The 26408-nt window shown below is 42.9% G+C and overlaps 1 protein-coding gene across 1 annotated transcript in view; it reads left to right on the forward strand.

Annotated features, from left to right (window-relative positions):
• The first annotated feature begins 3419 nt into the window (after positions 1 to 3419).
• Dnah9 (dynein axonemal heavy chain 9) overlaps positions 3420 to 26408 on the forward strand; it is a 315810-nt gene continuing 292821 nt past the window's right edge. Inside the window, exons 1-4 of the mRNA XM_028783166.1 lie at positions 3420 to 3914; positions 12842 to 13038; positions 15940 to 16098; positions 17356 to 17486. Of these exons, the coding sequence (XP_028638999.1) occupies positions 3504 to 3914; positions 12842 to 13038; positions 15940 to 16098; positions 17356 to 17486 (898 nt within the window). The 5' untranslated portion in view covers positions 3420 to 3503. The remainder of the gene's footprint in view (positions 3915 to 12841; positions 13039 to 15939; positions 16099 to 17355; positions 17487 to 26408) is intronic.

Consider the following 26408-nt stretch of genomic DNA (forward strand, 5'->3'; position numbering starts at 1 on the left):
GTGTGTGTGTGTGTGTGTGTGTGTGTGTGTGTGTGTGTGTGTGTGTGTACTCATGCACTATTTGACAAAAGGGAAGACTTGTTGCTTTGGATGAACAAATTCATGCAAGGGGATGGTGGAAATTGAGAAGAAAGAGGGCATTAGACAGATGACAGTAATAATAATGTTGAAGGGATAGAAACAGAGGAGGAAGTCAAGGAGACTAACAAGAAGTGGTTACAAGGGAAGGAGAAAAAAGAAGAGTACTTGTTATAAAGCCAAAGGATGAACTGCTTCCCCATCCATGAATCAACTGGGTTGAACAAAGTCAATAAGCACATTAAGAGACAAAGCCTACTAGACAGGATAACAAAGACACCACTTGTAACACACTTGATTATGAGGTTTAATTTCTAGGATATTTGATAATAATTTTATAAATAAAACAATGAGCATTTCCCTGAAATAGAGTGAACTTTCCCACCTTTTGATACAGTCTCATATAACAAACACAATGTGGCTGAAACTTTTTATGAAGCCAAGGACAATGACTTACTGGTCTTCTGGTCTCTATTATTAAGTGTTGAGGTTACAAGCAGATATCCCATACTTGATATGTTTATTTATTTATATTTATTTGAGACAGGACCTTACTATGTATCTCAGGTAAGTCTTGGCCTTGGCTGTGGTTACTCTACCTTAGTATTCCACATGCAGGGATTATAGGCATGAGCAACTGTTCTAGACATATTTATTTATTTTATTGTAATATTTGATTATAATTTTATAAATAAAACAATGAGCATTTCCATGAAATAGAGTAAACTTTCTCACCTTTTGATATAGTCTCATATAACACAATGTGGATAGATAGATAGATGTAAACTTGTGTAAAGTTAAAGGACAATGGTAAAAGTAAAACCCATACCTGAACAAGGACAATACCAATACACATGCTAATGTGGGAAGCTCACAAGGCCTCAACCCTAGACAAAGAACTACAGGCAAATACTTGTTGAGAGCAGGAGAAACTGTCTTCCCCAGGGATGCAAACCACCAACTGGTTATCCAATACCAAATGGTCAGCCCTAAAATATATATACAGGCAAGTAATGTCTAGACTGAGCAGGTTGTATGTATGAACTTAGGAACACACACACACACACACACACACACACACACACACACACACACACACATATTAGCAATTAAAGCCAAAGAGGCCATGGATTAAAAAAAAATGCCTCCTGCCAGCATTCAACCTTGACCTGCCAGTGTGGAGAGTGTGCCATCTTGCAGGTAGCACTCCAAGGCTGCTCAAGCCTCTGGATGATTGTTAGAGCTCCTACTGGGAGCTATTTTATCTTCAACATCACTAAAGATCCTAATCCACAACTATCAAGACAAGCTAATGTCAAAATCCTCACCAAATGTCTGGGTTAAGTTTTTACCAGTACTTTAAACTGCTAGATTTGAGGGTAGTTTCTCATTCAATATATATTTTTAAAAATCAATTGTTTTTAATAAGACCTATCAAGGAATTTTTTTAAATTAACATCTAAAATGAACAGGTGTGTTATAGAGAAAAAAACAGATGGCGGTGTTCGCCTTAGACAGATATCTTCAGGAACTCATTCATTCTTTCTATGTATATCACATATGTGTACATACATACTTATATGTACACATATGCCCCCATACCAGTCAGAACATGATGTAGGGAATCTTTCTCTATGGCTCTCTGCCCTGTTTCTCTCAGTGGATCAGAAGTTCACTGCTGGCTAACTAGCCAGGGAGCTCTCAGGATCCACCTGTCACTGACCACTAAGGGAAGGACTACAGGTATGCACAGCTATGCAAAGCTTTAGTATAGGCCCTAGGGAGGTTGAACTCTGGCCCTTGTGCTTGCAAAGTAAGTTTTCCCATCCGCATCCTCCCGTTCCATCATTCACCCAGTTTTTGTATATGTTGGGGTATGAGAACAACCAAGATAAAGTGGAAACAAAGCCAGGGTGAGAGGGGCACAAATTTTATTTGAAAGGCCCAGAGGAAGTAAATAAGTTCACTCCCTCTATAAAACATAAGCAGATTAACACATTGGAGATCTGCCACCCAAAATGGCCATAACCACTCCTTATGGGAAGGAGGGAAGAAGAGAAGAAGGGAGGGTAGAAGGAGGCAAGCAAGGAAGAAAGGAGGGAAGGAAGGAATTAAGATATGTAAGAATCCTCCAGCATTTCTATTTTCCCCAATGTCTTTTAGGAAATATCAATTGTCAGATTCATTTTGCCCCTTTCTTCATAATTCCTCCACTTGTTGTTTAATGCGGCAATGATAAAACACTCTTTATAGACGCAAAGATCCATTTTCTAATGCAAACGTTTTCATCACAGAACCCCTGGGTCCCATTTATTGAGAAATCAATTATTTTGGCTTCCAGGCACTGGTGGTGTCCTGGGGCAGAGTTGGGGGGGGGTCTTATTAAGCCAAGCTGCCATTGATAAGTTTCACGCTGTTAATATTTCTTGAAGTCTGTTGTAAGCATTCACTTTACTAAGAAACCCCGCAGTCCCTGGAAGGTAATACAATCAGAGTGGAGGAGCAGACAGGAGATTCTTGCAGACACGCAGGCCTCTCGCTGAGTGTCCTTTTCCTTGATACACACACGACCTTCACCTTCATTCACACATGCATACGAAGACCCAAGCGGTTGATTCTGATGGTGGACAAGGATTGAATCTATGAGGAATGATAATTTTCCAGGTCAGAAGGGGAGAGCATGCTGCATATTTAGAAGCGCTTCAGTGCATTTAAGAATTGACCTCAGGTCACTCCCATGGAATCACATCACCCAGTAGAGTTGCCCTTTTGGTAAATGAATGTGCAGACAGAGCAAGGTACTGGAGAATAGTTTTTACAATAATTTATTATAAATGTCTGAAGAGGAGACATCCGAAGTGATGACTAGCCATGCATACCTATTTAATTCCAAATTTAAATGAAACAATGAAACAATTAAGTCCCGTGTCACCAACAGGTCGCATGTCTCTGTCAGCTCATAATTTGAAGGGGGAAAAAAGTTCTATCCAACAGCATTCTCCGGAAGTATTTGAGTTGTTATCTTGGAAAAATAAATATGTATTGCATTCAACTTTCTTACATTCATGGTATTATATTTGGCACGGGGATTAACTTTTTAAATTATATATTTAGGACAGGGTAAGAGAACGATGCAGTTTGTGTATGGAGGCGTCTGAAGACTTTAATCTGACCTTAGACAAAAGAATCCCACACAAGCCTTTGCCTTGCAGTCTTCAGTTCATGTCTAGTCTACCAGACCAGCCTAGAGCCTCCACCAGTTTCCCAGCAACAACGACGCGACCCCGCCCCTCCTCAGCCCCTGCCTACCTTATTAACTTAGTGGGGCGGAGCTAGAGTCCAGTGCCCAATATAAGGAGAGCAGAGGCGGGAGGGCCTGGCATCCCCGTCGCTAGGGAAACGGACGCTGCAGCTGGCAAAGCGCGATGCCCCATGCGGAGGAGCAGGCAGCGCTGGCGGAGTCTGGGGACGAGGAGCGTGGAGACCCGAGGCTGCGGCTCCTGGGGACTTTTGTGGCTCGGAGCCTGCGTCCAGCTGCTGGCACCTGGGAGCGCTGCGCAGGCACACCAGAGGCGGAGCGGCTGCTACAGGCCTTCCTGGATCACCATGCTGCCTCGGATCCGCGGCCGCTGCTGGTGGTTCAGTCCGGGCCCGGGGGCCTGGTGGTGAGACCCGGTCTGGACGCAGGACCGGAGCCTAGCCAGGCTCGCGCCAAGGGACTTTTTTTCTTGCGCACCAGGTCCGAGCCTCCGGGAAATCACAGCCTCCGCGGCACGGTGCTCTGCGGGGACCTGCCCGCGGTGCCACTGGAGCATCTGGCCCCGTTGCTCTCAGAGGTGAGGGTGGGTGGATGGCCCCTAGCTAGCAGAGGCTGAAGCCTGAGGGGGAGAGAGGGGCGTGTGCATGAGGGGCGGAGTCAAAGCCAAAGAGGTGGGGCGACGCTGCAGAAGGAGGGTACGTGGGCGGGACCACTGGCGGAGGGCCTGGGCCAGAGGTGGAGTCTGGAAGAAAGACGGCTGAGGTTGGAGCCTAGCCTGGGAGGGAGTGGAAGTAAACCCTGGTGATCTGTAGGGTGCCAGCTGCGGACACGTCTGGGTGAAAGCCAGGCCACAATAAGATCCAACCTTGGATCAGGAACTTTTGTTCAAGAGGAAGCCATAGTGTGAAGTCCTGGCAGCAAGCAAGGGCCGAGTACAAGAAAATGGTGAATTTTGAGTTAAAGTGGGTCTGCTGGATGGAAAGGAGCTGCACTGCTTTAAACACTATCTACCTTTGCAAAGAAGTTTAGAAGGAAGCGGTTTGGTTTTGATTTTCATGTCATTCATTTTACCATGCAAACATTAATGAAACTGCCCTGTGCCAGCAACAGTTGAGTATCCTTTTGGAAATGGCCAGCAGGCATTGGGAAGAGTCCGTCCCACCTCTGGGAAAAGAGACTTGGTTGGAGCTTCTGGGCCTCTGAGTTCAGAGGATTTTCACAAGAGTATCTAGGTGAGATTCTTGAATCCCTTAAACCTTCCCGAAGGAAGAAAACGTTCCTGCTAATTGAGAACATGTGCTTCTGGAGGCTGGCCCTCCCTAGGTCCAGGTAGTTGTGAAATTAGTGTGTGCAGATACTAGCTGTGTGATGTTTTGTGTGCTTAGTGCCCTGGAAATGGCACAGGAATAGAAAATAAGTTCCCATCCATGAAATGCTTCCCAAATACATGCATCAGATCACGCATTCAAAATATTGAAAACTGAAAACAGTGAGGGTAAGCACTTACCTAAAACTTGACCCTAGTGGTAAAGCCAGGACATGGCTGTTCCTTGCTACATCTAATGTTAGCTCACTAGTAGCTGTGGAAGGGGGAATTCCAAGGAGGAATACGATGGATGAGCAAGCCCTCAGGGTCAAGGGAAGCTAGGCTAGCACTAAATTCTTTAGTAGTTTTAAATTGAATAGTCGTATTACTGTATTATGTTTGGATACCGTCTGTACAGAAGTCCATCTTTAGGTCATTTCCCCTGATAAAGGATGGTGGAAAGCCAGATCCATGTAGTCTCAGATGCTGCCTTGATTTTAGTGTTGTATTGACTTCTGATCAGCGAGAGGCAGTGAGGGCACATATTGCTCTTGCAAAAGACCTTATCAGGAAGCTCACAACCACCTGTAACTCCAGCTCTGGGAGATTTGATGCCCTCTTCTAAACTCTATGACTATCTGAAGTTATATGTACATATACGATTATATAGGCACACACAGATATGTAGCCTTAAGAAATGATTTTTAAAGACTTAGAGATAGACAGAAGCTAGTAAACATAGAGGGTTGAGCACAACTCAGGACTGCACAATCGGTAAGGAAATCCAGTCCAGACATCAAAAGTAACTTTAGGAGCTGGAGAGATGACTTCCAGCTTATAGAAGCACACTTCCACAGGAGAAGAGTTTGGTTCACAATACCCAAGTCGGGAAGCTCACAGCAGCCTGAAACTCCAGCTCTAGGAAATCTGACACCGTCTGTGTTCCATGGAAACCTACACACATGTGGCATACATGCACATAGACCATACATATATACATAAAATAGGCAATTTAAGAGATTTTTCTCTCTTTCTTTTCTTTTTCTTTTTTTGAGACAGAGTCTCATGTAGCCCAGGCTAGGCTCTAATTTGCTATGTAGTTAAGAATGACCTTTAACTCCTGATCCTCCCACTTTCACCTCCCAAGGGATGATAGTACAGGTATGTAGCACAAAACCAATGTATTTTTTTTAATTTATAGCAAAGATAAAAATATTCAGCTAAGGAGTAAATGCATGGATTGTGGAGCTTTTAAACAGTGAAATACTGATAGAGAATGCTCTTTAAAATATTACTTTTATTTAAAAATAACCCAACAACATAAAAACTGCTCGCAGGAGTTCCTAACCATGCAATATAATGTTGTGAAGCACAGACACCTAGTATGACACATGTCCAGGCCTCCCCTACCCAACATGATTGAAAGTACACTCACCAAAAACACCCATGTCCCTGTCCTCACACTTGCCAAACAGCATTCTCCAGTTTGTCATCCTGAATTCAACTCCTCTAGTCTACGTGTACCTATGTAAATGGAGTCACGTAGCATTTGTCTTTTTGTGAGTATCAATGTTTCTCCTGACTTAACAATCATTTTAACAATCAAAAGGTCCTCCAATCACATGGCCTCTGTCTTTCTCTTCCTGTCCTCACTACTTTGTGATCCAGCAGACCTCCCTCTCTCTGACCAGTGCTTCTGCTTTTCCAACTTCCTGCATACTCCCATCCCCGCATCCCATATCCTGAGGACTTCACTCTCTGCACATGACTGGGACCTCAATCTATTGTCTTTCCAGTGTTCCTCAGCCACAACAGTACATTTATTCGTTGCCCAGCTTGAGAGGCAGCAGCACCATTATCATTACATTCCACTGGGTCATTTCACTTAGCCAATGAGGATCCACTGGGTCATTTCAGTTAGCCAATGAGGATCCACTGGGTTATTTCACTTAGCCAATGAGAATCCACTGGGTCATTTCACTTATCCAGTGAGGATCCACTGGGTCATTTCACATAGCCAATGCCCTCATGGTTCTTCTTGTTGTCACATACAACAGATTTTTTTTGTTTGTTTAGTTAGATTTTTTTGTTTGTTTTGTTATATTATGTTGTATAACACATTTTTCCAATTATCTCCATCATATTGGTCTGTGGGCATATCTATGGGGCATTTTCTTGATTTCTGGTTGATGAGGGAGGGTCCAGTTCACTGTGGGTGATGCCACCCCTGGGCAAGTGGTCCTGAATTATATTAAAAAGGGCTGAGCAAGCCATGAAGAGCAAGCCAGGAGGCAGCACTTCTCCCTAGTCTTTGCTTTAGTTTCTTACCCCCAGGTTATTCCTTGAGTTATGGAGACCCTCAATAAATGACCGTGACTAGGAAGTGTAAGGTAAAATAAACCTTTTCCTTCCCCAAGTTGCTTTGGGCCATGTTATTTATTACATCAATGGAAAGCAAACCAGGGTAAATGTTGATTCTAGGTTTTTTTTTCTATTGTAAATAATGTGGTAATATGGGCTTTTTAAGTGCAGAGTCTATAGACAGTATATAATCATTTGTGTTAAAAAGAGAAATGAGGGACTGGAAAGATAGCTTGGATGTTAAGAGCACTGGCTGTTCTTCAAAAGGACCTCTGTTTGATTCTCGGCACCTAAATGACTGCTCACAACCAGCTGTAACTCTAGTTCCAACCACTATCCCCCACTATCTTCTGGCCTCAGTGGGCATTACATATACATGGTGCACAGACATATGCAGGCAATGTAATCATACATATAAAATAAAAATAAACAACAACACATATAAAGAGACTGGAAAACTAGAAATTGCTGCTCAGTACTTGAAATCCAAGTACTTGAAATACTGAGGCAAGAGGATTGTTGAGTTTGAGAACAGCCAGAACTATAGAGTGAGTCCCAAGACATCTTGAGTTACATAAAAGATTCTGTATAGAGAAATGTGTGAAGGGAAAAATAGAGGAGGAAGAGAGCAGGGGGAACAGGGGAAAACTAATCTATATTTGGGGAACCGAATGGTTGAGGTAGAGGGGTGGGTAGATGATTAATGATACTTGTACTATGTAAATGTTTCTCTATGTAAATCTTAAATGGCATAATTTAAAAACACCTCAGGCATCTTACTCACAAAGGCTTTTCTCAAAGCCTGTACCAGGAATCCTTAAGACCTCCCATCTATTTCTGTCCTGAACCCCAGAGCTGATCCCACATCCCTGTAAAATCTGGCCTCTTGACCTGTGTTCTCCTTCTTAGTAGCTTACTTAGCTTCTGACCCCCTCCCCTGCTCTCTGCCTTCTCTGCACGCCACTTAAGCCAGAAAAAAGTCTTCTGCTCTGTTTGTAGATGCGTGTGCCTCTAGTAATTCTGCTGTAACCCACACTGGTTTCTGCCTGGGACTTACCTGTATTTAACCCTCAGTCTTCCTACCTGTGAGCCTTGTGCTTGAATAGGGAAGAGGGCATTGGTGAGAGGAAAAGTTTATGGTTGTAGCATCTTCTCTGTCCCACTGTACCAATTCAGGGTGAAATAAGGGAGAAAATGTTTGGGGGGGCATTACCAGGATTCTCTCCCCCTTCCCCTCTCTTTTCCCCTCCCCTTCCCCCACCTTCACCCCCCTCCCCCTCCCCTCACTGTTTCCAGCTTATTCTTTCTACTATTCCAGTAGCTGGCTGTTTATTTGTGCTCTGGACAGTGAGAGGAATTTGGAGTGACACATACCTTGTGTTCAATCTCAGTTTCTGTCAAGTCAGCAGGGTAAGGCAAAAACATCTTGAACCCTCTCTGTCATGCTCATATGCTCTGATGGGGTTGTTATGAAATCTTATCCCTTTTATTATTTTTGTTTTAGGGACAGGGTTACAAAGCTGCAGCCCAGGCTGACCTCAATCTTTTCTACAGTCCAGCTCCCTCTGCTTTGCAAGTGCTGGGATTAAAGGCATGTGCCACAAGGCCTAGCATGTGAAATGTTATCCTAAGTAACATACTAGGACACATAAAACTGTGTCTCTTTGTAGGTGTCCCCCACACAATGGCAGTCCTTGGCCTTGACAACCCATCTTTACTTCTCCAACTGGTTCTTCTTACCTTTCTATAGCCAGTGCTGGTTCAAGTCCAGGAACTACATGTATTTCCCCACAGCCCTCCTACTTGTGAGCCTGCCTGGGGGTAGGTGACCTCCTGACTTTGTGAGGCTGCTCCACATGCGGCAATGAACCTGCAGCTTGAATGCTTTCCCATCTTAGGACATGACTCTTGATGGCTGTAAGGTATGCTGATGACATCGTGCTCACTTTGCCGGCTGGTTCATTGTTATTCTCCCAATATTTCTTCCACTTTAACAAACAGTTATTTCAACAGAAAAGTAGAAGTTCTCCAATCACATGGGAAGCCCATCTCCTGTGTTGGGAGTCATATGTGTTAGTGTCTCCACCACTCCACCCTTGCCAACCCCTCCCCCCCATCATCAGGTGAATATGAGCTGACCAACATAACAAAAAGAGTGAAGACAAAAACAAAGAAAAGAAATTCGGGTAGGTAGAGATGACCATGGGTGCTGGAGTAGGCATTTTAAAATAGCAGTTAAGTTGAGAATCTTAACTCCATATTTAGGGGGAAAATGGGCTGGTTAAGGCCACCCAACAGTTTTTTTTTTCTTTAGGGGCCCTTCCCACGTTGAGAAATGGATGTAGAACTCATCTGAGACAGTGGGGGTAAGGCCCAGGCTTTGTCCCAACTTTTCATGGAAGAGAAAGTATCTCTTTTACACTCTTCTGGAGCTTTGGGTGGTGTATAAGGTATAAACTTTGGAGTATAAGGTGTACTCACCTTAGATCCAGAGGGAGCTTTAGAACAAAATAATTTAGAGAAGAGAGAATTTACAAAGGAAAAAAAGACCTAGTGGCCATTTGAGCTCCTGAATCAGACTGTTCTTGAAGTTTCAGGGCTGTTTAAAACCAAGCTCTATCCCTAGCAGCTTGAAAAGCACAGCTTATGGGGAGACACTTCCTAATACAATACAACTAATATAATACAATAGAAACAGCAGACAGAGAGGGGTGTGTCAGCCAGGTAATAGATTCAGAAAATCATAGAAAACAGTGGATTCAGAGCTGATGAATAAGTCCTGGTGGCTGCAGAATAGATAGTTCTGGCCTGGTCTTTCTGGAAACACATATTGAGCAAAGATAATCATTAAATAGAGAGCTCAAAAGAAAAAAAATACTACAAAAGAGTCACACACTAAGTTCAGTCACCTTTGTGTTGGAATTGGGGTAGAAGGCTGAACAAGGAAAGGATTTTTCTAGGATCTCAAAGGCAGAGATTAAATCTCAATTGACCCTTAAGTACTCACAGTCTTCCCTAGGATCTGGTCTTGGCGCATCCCTTAGAGACGGGCAAGTGTACACTAACAGAGAAAAAGGTGATGGGAGGTTTGGGCAGAGTTCTGTAGGGATTTGAGGTGCTGTGGTATATAGAAATTGGGGTGTTCTATCTCACCTTAAATTAAATAGTTCCCATATAAAAGATGCAAAACTGTAATATTTATAATAAGCCTTCAGGCACTAGAACTGGACTAATATTAACCCCCTATGCTATTTTGTCTACTTTCCTGTTAATAAACTCAAAAGATATAACTTGCAATGTTCTGCCTGGGCTGCTCCTACTCCAACTGGCTGGCCCTCATGGCCATGTTCTTACAATCCACTTACCCCATTTCATCTTCCTCTTTCTTCTCCACTCTCCTCTCCTCCCCTCATGGTCTCTGCCTCAGACTCCAAGCCTAGGAACCTAAGCCCCACCTACCTTTCTCTTCTGTCCAGTTACAGGCTGTAGGCATCTTTATTCAACCAATAATTTTAAATTAAGAAGTAAGGTTACATAGCATCACTTGGTGTACATTGAGGATCTTCTTGTCTCTGGGGGCAACCAGACCTTAGAGGCTAGTATTTAGCATTACAATACATAGCAATAGACCAAAACCTCAACATTGAAGTATAGAAAAAAACAATGGTTAAAGTTCTGAAGAAAAGAAAGTCTTTACTTTTTTGATTTTTTTTTGTGACAATTTTGGTCCTCTCATATTCATCCTGATGTCGAGGGAGGGGTTGGTGAGGAAGGAGTGATAGAAAGAGCAACATACCCAACACAGCAGATGACATGGACAGTTTTTATTTGTCATGTTTCTCGGTGAGAGGAGCAGGTCAGTCTGCCACATAGGACCACATGGAGCTGACTTTGAGAACAGAGTGAACCAGGGCCTATGGGAGGCATACTTTATAGTATCAAAATGGAGTGGTAGCCCTGGTTCATGTGAGAGTATGTGATTGACTTGTTTGAATAACCCCTGGGGTTAGCAGGGAATCGAAGCCTACTAGTAAGGGCTAAGCTGCCACTGTGCCTGGCCCCTCTTAATGAGGACTGTTTGTCTGGGGGACATTTTCCAAGGGGGAGATGAGAAGAAAATGGAAGGAAGGCTGTTGGGGGCTTCTCTGACTTCCCCAGAGGTCAAGGCAACATGTCATGTTGGACCCTGGTCTTAGGCCTTGCAGTACAGCAACCTGAAGAACAATATGTATGGGGCTCTGAAAATGCTTCCTCACTACACTCCCTTCCTCCTCTTCTTCCTCTCTTTCCCCTTCTCTAGTTATATTTTCTTTCTCAATCTTTCTTTGTTTTTTCTCTTTTTCTTTACTTTTTCATTATGGGTAGTTTTAAATCTATACAACCAGTTATTAGCATATATTCCATTAACTTCTCTGGTTCTTCTTTTACTCCTGTTGACTCCTTCTTCCTAACTAATCATCCCTTCCAATCCTCTCTCTCTTTCTCTCTCTCTCTCTCTCTCTCTCTCTCTCTCTCTCTGTGTGTGTGTGTGTGTGTGTGTGTGTGCCTATCTTGTTCAAGTGGTCACAGATCCTGTGTGTTCATGATTGCCAGAGCCATGACACACCCAGAAGATGACATTTTATATTCCTCTGCCCCATCCTACGGTGCTCATAGTCCTGTTTCCCCTCATCTACAGTGACCCCAGGGCCTTGGATCGGGTAACAGAGATGTTCCACATAGTCTTGAATATGCAACAATCCCTTATTCTGAGTACTTTATGGATTATGCCAAGAGGCTTTTCAGACTCAGGCCAATAGCTACACTAGCCTGTGGGTGTTTAGAAGGTGTCTTAGTTACTTTTCTACTCCAGGGAACAGACACTATGACCAAGGCAACTAATACACATAAGAGCTTATGGAGACTTACCATTTCAGATGGTTGGTCCATAACCATCCTGGTGGAGAGTACAGCGGCAGGTAGGCATGGCACTGGAGCAGCAGCCAAGAGCTTATATCATCTGCAAGAAGGTGGAAGAAATAGCACACTGGGAATGGTGCAAGTCTTTGAAACCTAAGGGCTCAGCTTGAGTGACACACCTCTTCCAAGAAGGTCATGCCTCCCAATCCTTCTCAAACAGTTCCACCAGTGAGGGGTCAAAGAGTTCAAACATGAGCCTATAGGGGACAGTCTCCTTCAGATCCCACTATACAAGGCAACTTAACAACATTCCCATTTATCAGAACAGTTGTAGTAGATTCTCCCACAGGGCTGAAAACCTCAGCAGCCATGGGCATTTCACCAGGTTTACAATTCCATGCATGCATTCCCACCTATGGAGGGGGCCTCAGCTTCAATGAAGAAGCAGTTAGTTATACCCACAATGGTCATGTCACTGTTCCATCAGCCGGTGTATTTTGTCTGGCAAGTCAGTATTGTGATACATAGTATCTACATCTGGGTTAAATTATTGATAACTTTTCTTCCCCAACAGTTTACCTAGTACTTTCCAATACTGTCTAGTTAAGTTCCCATTTGATTTCCCTATGTCCTATATCCAATGTATGTACTGCCTTCAGCAACAGGATCTTTTGTGAGCAGTCCAAAGCAGTAACGATAGGCTGTATTGTTTTGAGAGCCTTTGGGGGCTCTTTCCCCAGTAGCTCATAGGGAGGTATCCCATGTACTAGGATTTTGGGGTTAATATAACCCATGACTTCTAGAAGCAGTATTATCTACCCATGCAAGGTAATTCCATTCGAGTTCTTTTTCTTCCTATTGAAATAGAGTCTCACTGTGAAGCACAGGCTGGCTTGAATTTGTTATCCTCTTGCTTTCTTGGTGTCTCTCTCTTTCAGGTCATTATTCCTGTCCTGGCCAATGAAAAGAACCAGGTAGACTGGCCCCACATGGTATGTCAAGACATCAGGCGTCATGCCCACTCCCTGCAGTCTGACCTTTCGGTAATCCTTGAGCACATGAAGGGGAAAACCTTCCTGCCTCTTCCAGTTGGCTCAGAAACAGTAGAATTTGTGGATGGCCACAGCGAGCAAGTGTAAGTACCATCAGCCCATAGGCTTTGGCCATGGCACAGAAACTGGTTCATTTGTAGCATCTTCCTCAGAGTTTTTCTTGTTCCTGACATTGTATACCTCAGTCCACACACAAGTCCACTGTTGACCTCTGCCAATGTCCTTTGACTGTGCATTCACACCGATTATGCCCCTTACCCAGTCTTACTACATGAAGCCTCTGAAGGTTCTCTTGGCAATGTGGCAGGTTTTTTTTTTTAATCCAAATAGTTTCAGGGCTCAGATCAACTATAATATTTTCAGTGTTCTCAAGATGTGGCTGATGCCCATCTGACAGCCAATCCAGAGGCTATCCAGCTCTAACCTGCATTCCCCAGTGTGAGGGGCCACAGTTCTAGCCTTCAGTCTCTTGCTGCCATTCCAGCCTTCATTCCCCAGCAGCTGCAGACTTTTCACATCGTTGAGATTTTTGTTTGTTTGTTTGTTTGTTTGTTTTTTCACCCCCAGTCCAGACAAATCTGGTTCTACTGGGGAGTCAATGCCTCCTGCCCACGAGTGGACATTAAAACTGCATCCTCCATTGTTTATGTTGGCATTGCCTATTTATTTGAGAGTGGCTCTCATTTTGTGTCCTAAGCCATCCTAGAGTTTTCTACATAATATAAGCTGGCCTCAGACTAAGGATTCTCTTCCCTCAACCTCCTCAAGGGTAGGGTAACAGTTCTGTGCCAACACACCAGATCTTCTGCATTACCACATCCGTCTAGTTCCCTTCAACTCTTCCAGCCTTAAGTTTTCCTTGTCTTTGTACCCAGGAGTGTTTTTCCCTTCCAATCCAGGCTACGTATATAAATATTTGTTTCTTATATTTTTACCCAGCATTTCTATCCATTTGTGGCAGTAGGCTATCTTCCTGAATAGGTAAGGTCTGGCTGTCATTGTGTTAATTCAGGAGCCATGATGTATCTGAAGAATAAGTAAAGCATGCAATTGCAGCATACTTCTCCGTGGTTTTATGTGGGAAATAATTATATATCTGTATATAATTTGAAGTAGCATCCTAGTTAACTGGAAAGCTTACTGTAGTTTAATAAAAATGTCTAATTTTCAAAATAAACACAGTTAATCTTTCTCTTTTCCCAAGCTCCTCTATACCATACCTTAATAACATTCAGTTCATGTATACAAATCCTTGCTGAGTCTGTCTACTTTTTTATTATTGTCTTAGATAATTTCCACACAGGCTGCATCATTTGGGGGAAAAAAGCATTTTCTTTTAATGTCTTTCATAATCACTTGTGTTGTATAATTCCTGAGCAAATATGAATTTCACATGACGTCAAGGTAGTTCCCAGTGTGAAAATATCATCCACACATCTATACATTTCCTTTCTTCATTACTGGGTCCCTGTTGCCTGGTGTACACAGTTTCCTGTTAAGACCCTGAAGAGGAGCCATTCTAAGTTTTATTTTAATGTATTTAAAAAAGAAAATGCAGTTACTATTATTGTGGTACATGTATGGAGTGTGTGCATGTGTATGTATATATGTGTATGTGTGTTTGTGTTCATGCATGCTTGTGTGTGTGTGTGTGTGTGTATGCATGTTTGAAGGGGAATGCTTGAGAATTCCATTCTTTGTTGGAAATCTGAAGACAGAATGGAATCATCCAGATAAGTCCTGAGGAGGTAGATGTGGCAAACTGTCTCCTGGAAGAGCTAGTTGGCCAAGGAATCAGCTTCTGTGCTATGCTGGGAGCTTGTTCTCTGGTGAGATTCAAAGCAGGGATGGATGTTTGGGTGGCTTCTCAATGTTTCATCCATTGACAAGATTTTGTGCTATTTAAAGTTCTTAAATTAGTCTTCAGAATATTGTTGGACTCTTGACTGTACGGATAATGTTGACTATATACAAGAGTAAGCATGTTTCCCCAGAAAAGGATTTAGACAGTTTGTTGATGTGCTTTAAAAGAGTCTGTTGCAGGGGAAGGTGGTACAATTCATAGGTTAAAGGCCACAGAGAGGGTTCTGTTGGTAAAATGCCTGGTACACAAGCATGGGAACCTGAGTTCAGATCTTTACCACCCACAAAGCACTAAGCATGAAATCATGTACCTGTAACCCCATCGTTAGGGGATAAGCGAGTTGAAGACAAGCGGACCCCTGGAGCTCCTTGGCCAGCCAGCCTAGCCAATCCAATGAACTCCAAGCTCAGTGAGAGTCCCTGTATCAAAACAGAAGGCAGAACGGTCCCAGAGACTTTAGATAGCAACCTCTGGCCTCCATATTCATGTGCAGAGGTAAGGTACCGACATATACACATCCATGTGTTCATGTGCATACATACACAAACACACAAACACACAGACACACTTTTTAAAAACAGAAGGATTTGTAGGTTGGATGGAATTTTCTACCTATTTTAAAAGACTGAAGGTTCTCTTTTAGACAATGCTCAGGAATATTTCTTGAATTGACTTAAGTTTGTTCCCCCAAGGTTTTGTGTATTGACATTTTTTTTCAGTGTTGTTCTATGGGGAGGTGGTAGCGATCCTTAAGACTTGGAGCTTAGTGCCGGGCAATTAGGTCTTTGGGAGCACTACTCTCAGAGAGGACTAATGTAAATCCTGGAGGACCTCAGCTTCCACCAGATTATAAAAGGGTAAAGCTAGCCCCTGCCTACTTTTTGGCTTCCCTCATTGCTGTCTGAGAATCTCCATGCATTTACTACCACCACAATGCCACCATCCACAGTATATCCTGCACCTCGACATGGACTTCTGTCTTCCAAAGCATGAGCTAAATGAACTTTTTTTTGGTAAATTTTCCAGACTGGAGAATTTTGCTATAGTCACAGAGGATGAGTGAATACACCAGGCTTAAATACTTTCCCACACACTGGGGGATTTCTCTTGTATTTTGCAGCTTGGATTCCATAGACAAGTCAACTGTCTATGCTGTGGAGTCTGCGGTGATCAAATGGAGCCACCAAGTCCAAGTGGTACTCAAGAGGGAGTCTTCTCAGACATGCGTGCAAGGGGAAAACCCCACCCCCAAGGTGGAGCTGGAGTTCTGGAAGAGCAGGTAGGCAGGGAGGCACATGCTCAGGTACTGGGAGAGAACCAGTTACAGAAGGGAAAGCCAGGGCTGGCCTTGGGGAGCCACCATTGACTCTGGTCCCACCTCCAGGTGTTTCTCATGCTTCCTAGGGTTGACAATTAAGTGTCTGGCTCAGTACAGTTTCTTCCTGTGAACTGGGGACACATTCTTTTCCTGAATGTGGAAAAGGGTGGATCAGTAGCCACCCTTCCTTTCTGGGAAACTGTGAGGTCATCAGGGATCTTTCAACAATGTATACATAATTGAATGGAGACTTAAAATAAAAATTTTTTTCTGTGAATGAATGTTTTACCTGCATGTCTGTATGTGGATCACACTTGTTCAGCCCCTGAAGCTGGAGTTAAAGATGGTTTCGGATCACTATGTGCATGCTGGAAACCAAATCTGGATCCTCTGAAAGAATAGTCAGTACTCCTAACCACTGATTTATCTCTCCATCCGGGACTCTTAGTACATTTATTCTAATTTCTGTTCCCCTTTTCTTGGACACCCACGTTTAGATGTATATACCTCTGTAAGGATCTGGGGGATGGGGAAGGAGAAGGGATTTTGGACATTGACCGCATAACTGCCAGTCCTGGGTCTCAGCTCATCATTAGCATCTGCTGTGTTTCCTTCCAAAAGGGTGAGGAGAATTACCTAACTATTACTCCTGGTTCCTTCCCCTTCCTACCCTCCATGCCCTCGTTCCTATTTATCATTGTGCTGGTGAATCTTTTCTGGAGGAGACAGGCAAGTGCTGGAGGCAGATGTCCCTGACCCTACATAGAACAGAGTGTTGGTGTCATATCCGTAAGACCAGCTGTCCTGTAGGGCTCCAGCCCTCTTTGCACTGCCATGCTGAGAAGCCCATGGTCGCCTGGTTTCTGACCATTTCCTGACCTATGATGAGGCCCTTCTCTAGATGTCCCACTTCAACGGTGCTTCTGTTTTCCTGCTCCAACCTTGCTGTAAGAACTAATGACCTCCAGCTGCCAAGCTTTTGGGTCACCAGCTGGTCTGGTCACAGCAGTGTTTCTTGATGCTTTAAGCCTTTGTTCCTGACTCTGGCTTTGCCCTCACTGTTCTGAAACAGATGTCTGAGTTGGGTTCTTGGGGATGGTGCTCAGTCTCTGTGCAGGCACCTGAAGCGGAGCTCTCCTCTGCCTGTAGGAGGGTGGGGTGTCACAGTGTGACAGCATTTCCCTGTGCTCACTTATATCCCTCTCCTGGGCATTGCAGGTGTGAAGACCTAGAACACATTTATAATCAACTAATGACAATCAAGATAAAGGGCATGGCTGAACTCCTGGACAAACTTCAGAGCAGCTACTTGCCAGCCTTCAAAGCCATGTTCAGAGACATTGAAGCAGGTGAGGACCAGCAAGTATCTCCAGAAATCTATTTGGCTCAAAGTTTTCTTTAGCACCCTGTCTACTTCTCACTTGAGATGTCAGCATCTTTACATCCTTGTTAGCTTCTTATCTGCCAGGAGACAGCATGGTAGCAGGAACAGCAAATATGGAAGCAGCTAGTTTTGTAGGTCAGCTGCCCTGTGGCCTTAGATAATCAGTGCAACCTCTCCATGGTTGGAACTCTGGCTCTGGTGTGCCCACTTCCTTGCCTTCCTCAGAGTTTCTTAGCTAATCTAGATGGAAGAATGGTATTAGCTGCACCACACTATGAATACATACAGTGACAGAGGTGACATCTCACCTCTGGAAGCCAGGTCCCTCTTCACTGCCCTTGGCATCTTGGGAAATCTGTCTGTCTCTAGTACCGTTCTGGCTTTTCTGTTCAGGTAGGACTGCAATTTCCTGTCACTCCAAGTGCCAGACAAGATCAGCCTTTGTTAAAATTTCATAGCTGGCAAGGGCATTTTCCCAGGGTTTCCTTCTCCCTTTCTGGTGTGTTTGTGCCCCAACCCCCAGCCCCCATTTTTCTACTAAACCCCTCCTTGTTCTTAGTATTGTAGATCAAAATGTGCTTTTAAAGATATGTTCAATTTCATATGAATTCAACTTAATCTAAACAGTGATGTTCAAGCACTCTCTTCTCCCAGAACTTCCTTTAAATACTCTGCCTCATGTATGTCCAAAATATAAACCTAATCAAGGTCTACTTGTTCATTAACAAGGGTGTTGTCCTATATCCAGAGCTCACTAGCTGACCCATCTGTCACCTTGCTTGTAGTGGGAAATATTAGAAAAGGCACCATCCCACGCTAATGCCAGCTACTCTCTGGCCCCAGTGGTATCGCCACCTCCATGCAGGGACTGTCTATCTCGAGGTTCTCTTGCTACATGTTCTGCTCACATTCCCAGTCATATGCCCTCTGTGGTTACCTGTTACAAATCCCCATAACTAGGTGAAATCAAAACTCTAGAGGCTTGTAATTTACAGTCAGATTTATATCAGTAAATTCCCACTCCACAAAATGTCCACACAATGAAATCAGAGGCAAGTGATATTGATATAAACTGCCCACCTAGATAAGACAAATTGTCTTGTAATTATCTATCCCTTATAAGATAGTCATAGCTACCTGTGGCTATTTAAAGCCATATGGAATCTGGATCTACTTTCTCTTCCTCCATTTTCCTTTCTTCTCTCCTGTCTCTCCTATCTCTAAAACTCCCAGCCCACCATCATTATCCACTGCCCATTGGTTGGTCCCTTGAAATCTTTATTCATTAGGGGAAGGATCTGCCACACTTAACAGGTGACAGGGTATCTTTTTCTCTTTTCATTTCTTTTCATTTTCATTCTATCTTTGTTGTTGTTTTTAACATAGTATCTTTCTGGTTAGCTAAAGTTGGCCTTGAGCTTTGTAGCCTAGGCCAGCCTTGAACTCCAGTCCCTTGCTACAGAATCCTAAGTGTTGGAATTATAAGCATGAGTTAACACACCCAGCTTCAATGCTGGGGCTTTAAAGTGATCGATACAACCCAGAAAAGCTGTCACAGAGTCCTGAGGTCTACCTGGTCCCCACAAGCCATTACAGTGGCTCCTGAGCCAGCAGAGACAGCTGCCTTGAACAAGATGTTTGCTCAAGCTTCAATTCCTTCTTTCTCCAGAGGTGCTGTGTCCCAGGGATATTATCTGTGCTTCTAATTTGAGCTTCACTTGACATACACAGGTATCACCAGAATTTGTTATGGTATACCATTGTGGATTTGAGAAATTACTGGACAAGTGTTTTCTAAAGTGACTTTGAAAATGCCCTGTTTCCACAAATTATACCATTTTTATACTTGGGGTTGAAATAAGTTTTCATTTCATATACAATCAGCCCTCCACATCTGTGGACTGGTCTTCATGGACTCAATTGACCATGCTTTTCATTTTGTTCTATAACAAACACATAGATTTATTTACTATTGTTATTTTCTAAATACCACAGAGCACAGCTTTCTCTATAGGATTTCTAGTCTACTAGTTAGTATGAGCGGATTTCAAGACTGCAGGAAGGCTAGGCATAGTTATGTATACTTGTAAATCCCAGTGCCTACAAGGCTGAGGCTGGGAGATCTCAAATTTTAGGCCAATGAGATACTTGTCTTTAAAAAAAAAAACAATAAAAATATACATCATTGTGTCTAGGTTATCCACAAACATCACACTCTTTTATGCAAGGGGATTGAGATTTATGGCTCTGGGTATTGACAGGGGACCTGAAACAGATTCCCCCCCTTGGACCTCAAAGAATCATAATTTTATCTATTTTATGTGGGAGTTTTCACTGGGGAAGCAGTGCTACAGTATGCACAGCACTAACATATGCAAATGCCTAATGCTTAAAGCTCAGCTAAAAGAGCATAAAGGAAGCATGTGCTCTGAACTGGTTACTCCATACTCACATGTGCCTATCACACTAGTACATTAGGAAACTCACTGGACACATGCATTAGTGGTTGGAAAAGATTTGTTTCTGTAGGCCATAATCTTAATTAAAAAAACAAAAAACTTTCTTTCCAATCCACTGTATGTTGGGAGTGATATTTTAAAAACAAACAGCACATGACAGTATCAAACATATAGTACAGCAGCAACAGAAGTCTTTTAAATATGTAATTCAATTCCCCTGATGGGAGAAAAAGAAAATTAGATTAGAGGTGTTAGGGAGAACCTTGGTCAGGAATTTGGCAGAGCCTACATGACTAAAGAGATGTTAAAGGCTATTGACTGGTTTTTATCATGTCTAATCTAATTTCAGAACATCTGGCTTCCTTTATCCAGAGTAGATACAGTGGGTGTGTCATTCTTATTCGCCACAGTTGGCCAGTTCATTTGCTTTGTACAGACTAAAGAGTGATGGAGGAAGTGGAGTATCTGGGAGTGAGCACTGGTCGAAGTGTGGGAGCAAATATGATTGGAAAGTGAATTGATTAGAAGTTGAGGATGCTTGGAAAACAGCAAGTAGAGTTGACTGTCCCCTTGGGGGCAAGGATATCTTGCTAGGGAGTTCGCTTGCTGGTCATTGTCAGGAACAGTTGACATAGAACAACCTGGTTTCCAATTATCTTGGTGTACCTATACTGCCCTAACAGCCACTACAGACTGGGTCATTTAGTTGTCACTGCTTTGGAGACTGTGAAGGTCAAGACTATAACCAAGGAGTTCAGTTGTCTAGTAAGGGTTGTTCTCCTCCTGCAGGATGGCTCGTGGTTGCTGCAACCTGTGGAGGGAGAAATGTTCTGTCTTCACGTATGGAGGTGGAAGGCAAGCTAGCAGAATGGTACAAGAAGCCTTTAATCCTAGGCACAAGGGAGGAGCCCTCATTGCCTAATCAGCTCCTCTAGTTAGTTCTTCCCATTGCCCAATCATTTTCAACACCTGACTCAACACCTGACTTTCCGGGGGGGGGGGGGTACAATGAAGTCATAGCTCCAATCAGAGATGTTTGAAGGTAGAATGTCTGGGAAGAAGGCAAAGCCCTGGGCTGAACTGGAGCCACGGAGGGCTGGCCCACTTTTCTGTACATCTCTCTTAATTTCCCATCACTACTCCCTGAGATGTACTCAGATAAGCCAGTAGCTTAAAACTGGACATAGTTCACATGTTATGAATATTTATATCAGAAATCAGCAAATGGATACCTTTCCCTTATAGTTTGTCATTATAGGTTTACCAGCAAATGATTGTATATGCCTGTCAAAGTTTAAATAAGTAAATACAACATATAACTATACAAAATCTAAAATAGGCTGGTAGAAAGATGTCTCAGTACAACCACTTTCTCTGCAAGCATGAGGACCTGAGTTCAAACCCTAGCACCCACATAAATGTTGGCTGTAGAGATTTGTACCTATAAAGCCAGCATTGCAGGACAAAGAATACATAGCCCTAGAGTTTCTGGTCAGCCATCCTAGTTGACAAGAAATCAGTCCAGTAAGATACCTTGTCTTAAGTGGAAAAGGTAGAGATTCATAGCAGCAATACATTTGACTTCCAGCTCTGATCTCTTGCTTGTACCTGTGCCTGTGCCACACACACACACACACACACACCGCAGTATGGCATATCAGATTTCAAGCTATAATAATAAACATAGCATAGGACTAGCATATAAACATACACATAGAATAACAACAAAACAGAAAACACAAGCATGAGTACTCATGATTACAGCTATCTTATATTGACAAAGGTGCCCAAAATACACACTGGAGGAAAGAAAGCATTGTTAACAAATGGTGCTGTGAAAACTGGATGTCCACGGTAGGATGAAAGGAGGCCCCATATCTATTACTCTGCACAAACATCAACTGCAAATGGATCAGAGGCCTCAGTGTGGTTCCTGAAACACTGAAGTTGCCAGAAGAAGACATAAACAATACTCTCCAGGATGTAAGAGTGAGAAAGGACTGTCTGAACTGGACTCCATTCACTCAGGAATTAAAGTGACCAGTTAAAGAATAGGACCTCATTACACTGAAAAGCTTCTATACAGAAAAAAAAAATAACCTCACAAACAAACAAATAAAAAAAACAATGAAGTGAAGAGAAAACCCACAGGGTGGGAGGAAATCTTCATCAACTAGACATCTACTAGAGAATGAATTTCCAGAATATGCCAAGAACTCAAAAAACAAAAAAGTCTAGAAAACAAACAACCCTATGAAATATGGGCTCTGTAACTGAACAGAGACTTCTCAAAAGATGCATCTTTAAAAGTGTTCAGCATCCTTAACTATTAGGGAAATGCAAACTAAAATTGCTTTGAAATTCCATCTTACCCCAGTCAGAGTGTGAAGAACAAAACAGCCAATGCAGAAGATGCTGGGGCACAGGAGAATCCTACTACAAACTGTTAAAGCTACTTTGGAAATCAGTGGGGGAGAACTCTTTAAAATGCTGAAAATAGTCGCACACTAAAAATGGTGGCACACATCTTTAATCCCAGCACCTGAAAGGCAGATGCATGAGGATCTCTATGAGTTTGAGGCCAGCCTGGTCTACAGAGTGAGTACAGGACAGCCTGGGATATTATGCAGAAAAAAACCTGTCTCAAAAACAAACAAACAAAAACCTTAAAAAACTAGACCATATGGCTTAACTAAACCATTCTTGTCATATGTGCAAAAGACCTGACATCCTACTCCACAGATAAGTGCCATGTTCACTGCTGTTTTATTCAGAGTAGTTATGAAATGGAAGGACCCAAAATGTCCTTCAGCTGGTGAAAATGTAGTACATATACATGCTGGGATCCTACTCATCTGAAAAGTAAAGTAAATTGTAAAATTTGCAGGTAATAGTTGGAACTGGAAATTACACTGAATGAGTTGACCTGGGCCCAAAAAGACAAACTCAGCATGTTCTCTCAAATTGTGGCTCCAAGTACTGAGTCTTTAGATGTGAGTCTTTGGCCAGATGCAAGTGCAGAAGCAACAAAAGAGTAATTAAGAGGGGGAAGGAGAGAGAAATAACCTTAAGTTGTGTGTGTGTGTGTGTGTGTGTGTGTGTGTATTATACCACATAGGGTTACAATTCTCCCCTATAGGAACTATAACTCTCTAACAGGCATGGAAAATCGCTAAGTTGTTGCTTGGGTTCAAGAGACACTCCAAAGAATATATACTATTACCATTACCTTTGATTGCCACCCAAAACTTGAAGGTAAGATCCTATTGTTGAAGACAGGACACAGTTTGGACAGAGGATTTGGAAGAATCCAACTAGAACTGATCCTGAAGACTTAAGGTGCTATTCAAGCTGACAGGGGAGAAGAGTGATCAGTAATAGTTCTATCCACCTATAAAGCCTACTGATCACATCAAAGACTGGCCTAGCAAGATATCCCCAATGGTGTGATAATGGTACTTTTGTTTTGGGGGTAAAGGATAGCTTTGTAATTGAATGTAAGACCTGTTCAATGGGCAAGGAGTTCATACCAGGCACTACAAATTTAGCCAATGGCTAGTGATGTCACAGGATCTAGAGGTGAATTTGTTACTATTTCCCTACACTAATATGATTTCTAATTCTGGTCGAAATACTTGTCCATTTACACACATATAAGTGTAGCTTTCACTCTCATCAAAGAATTCTCCTTTTGCTGAAAAGGGAGACTATCACCCCTGGATGAAGAGCTACAGGTAATTAGTGGCTGCTGAGAGAAGGAAAATTACTTTTCTCTAGGTACAAGGTCCACAATATGTTATCTAATCACAGGTGGTCCATGCTAAACACATATACATATGGATAACACCAAATTGACTCAGTAGGCCATATATATATACACATATGTTTATATGTGTGTTATAGATATACACACATATATATGTATATACATATATACATACATATGTTCATATATATATACACATACATATACACATACATATACATATACATATACATATATATATATATCACATAATACACACAGGTCTATATGTACCTATAATGGAGAAGAAAAGATCACAAGTTTGAGAGGGAGTGAGGAGGCATGGAAGGAGTTTGAGGGGTAAGAGGGAAGGGTGGAAGTAATATAAATAAATGGTACTTGTGTATCAAATTCTCAAAAATGTTAAGTTTGGAACTTACTCAATGGGCTAAGTCAAGCTCAGTGACAGTGTGAGTGCTTGACAGTCATGGGGCCTTAGGTTCTACCCCAGCACAAAATAGGACATGCAGCTGAGCGACTGCTCAGCACTGTCACTGTGCTGGGTAGTCTAAGTGACAGAGAGAAGATCTCAGATACACAGAGGACAGTGCAGCTTATATGCCAGCACCATAGTATTTTATATAAGAGACTTGAGAATTGTTGCCTTTGGGGATCCAAGAGGAGATAGCAACCAGTATCCTTCAGAAACTGAGAGAAAAGTATCTTTGAAAACAAAACAAAACAACAAAGCCAGGTATAGTCCTAGCTCTACCTGTCAACATTGTTTTTCAATCAAAGTAATCACTCTTTGCTTGAAGTAGAGAACAACCCATGTTTTCCCAAATATTATGGTCTTAAAACAATTAAGTGAATGTCCAGATGTCCAGTTGTGTAAAGAAAGATTTGAGTTTTAAAGGCCCTCCACACAGGTTGACAAAGAGAAGGCTCCTATGCATATGCCTCAGCTTCTTCTGCCCTGTGCCTGTGTCTCAACCTCGGCTGTCAACAACACGTGTGAAGCCAGGGCCCATACTCTTTAGAATGGCTGTTCGATATTAAGGTCTGCTGCCCCAACTCAATGGTTCTAATACTCACTGTCAGCTTCCCACACAGAATTACTGCTCTTATCCGAGTGCCATGTCATCTGCCTGACTCATATCACTTGAGATATAAAGTACAAGGCCCCATACCCATATGTCCTTTGTCCCTTGGGCCTCATGGTAACTCAATCAGAGGCTCAGAAGAATTAACAGGGGTACCACTCCTCTTTTTCAGGCAAACAGGGCTGGTGGAGTTACACAGTGAGCCTAGGGGATCATTTAAGTCTTACAGGATGTCTTATGTCTGGTGGTAGAAAAATTCGAGATAGATTGAAGGTTGCAGCTAAATCAGGGATGTTTTGAGTTTCCTTTAGGTTAGGGTAGATGTGGAGCCTCATCCATAAAATATGACCTAAGTCTACCTGCTCTCATAGACACCACCTGTCCCAGGGGGGAAACATCTGCAGCTCTTCACTTCAGTCTGGTCCCCATTTCCTCTGGGTTGCTATGTACATGTCAGTGCTACCAACATTCCTATATTCTCCTGTCAGTTACCACAGGATGACTGCCGAAGGCTTCTCCCTCAGGGTTGTATTCAAGAGTGGTGGCAGGCCAGGCGGTGGTGGCGCACGCCTTTAATCCCAGCACTTGGGAGGCAGAGGCAGGTGGATTTCTGAGTTCGAGAGTTTGAGGCTAGCCTGGTCTACAGAGTGAGTTCCAGGACAGCCAGGGCTACACAGAGAAACCCTGTCTCGAAAAACAAAAGAACAAAAAAAAGAGTGGTGGCAGAACAGCTCTGGCTTTGAAAACCAGCAGCATCTTGCCATCCTCAGCTCACACCACTCCTCCATCCCCTGTGACTTCTCTTTCATAAACACTCACTCACAAAAGTTTCTATTAAAGCCTCACCAGAGACACTGCTGTTTATTAACTGTAAGGTACAGTCCTGGCACTGTGTTGCTCTCCAGGAAGAGGCCATTTACACTGCCTCCTGTTCCCATGAGGACTTGTGAAATTACCTTCCAGAGCAGCTTACTTTTGAGGCTGATGTTAAATGTGTCTTAAATCATAGAATTGAGTGGTTCCTGGTCATTGTTTAAAGGCACACTCTTCTGGTTTACACTTGTCCCATTGGCTGTCTATATGTCATCTTTGTGATAGCAGCATCAAAGTCATGAACAAGCATTAATCAACGCAGAGGGTCTGCTAAAATGGAGCTGCAGACGGGGGGCTGTGTGCTAGCTAGTTTTATGGTAACTTGACACAAGCTAGTCATCAGAGAGAAAGGAGCCTTAACTGAGAAAATGCCTCTATAAGATTGGACTGTAGGCAAGCCTGTAGGCCATTTTCTTAATTAATGATTGATTGGGGAGTGCCCAGCCTATTGTGAGTGGGGTCATCCCTGGATTGGTCCTGGGTTCTATAAGAAATCAGAATGAGCAAGGAATTTGGGACAAGCCAGTAAGCAGCACTCTTCCCTGGCTTCTGCATCTGCTCCTGCCTCCAGGGTCCTGTCTTGCTTGAGTTCCTATCCTGACTTCCTTCAACCATGAACTGTGATATGGAAGAATAAGCTGAATAAACCCTTTCTTCTCCAAATTGCTTTGGCCATGGTGTTTCATCACAGCAAAAGAAACCATAAC

The sequence above is a fragment of the Grammomys surdaster genome, unplaced genomic scaffold (genome assembly GCF_004785775.1).
Source record: "Grammomys surdaster isolate TR1022 unplaced genomic scaffold, NIH_TR_1.0 1019, whole genome shotgun sequence".
Classification (NCBI taxonomy): domain Eukaryota; kingdom Metazoa; phylum Chordata; class Mammalia; order Rodentia; family Muridae; genus Grammomys; species Grammomys surdaster.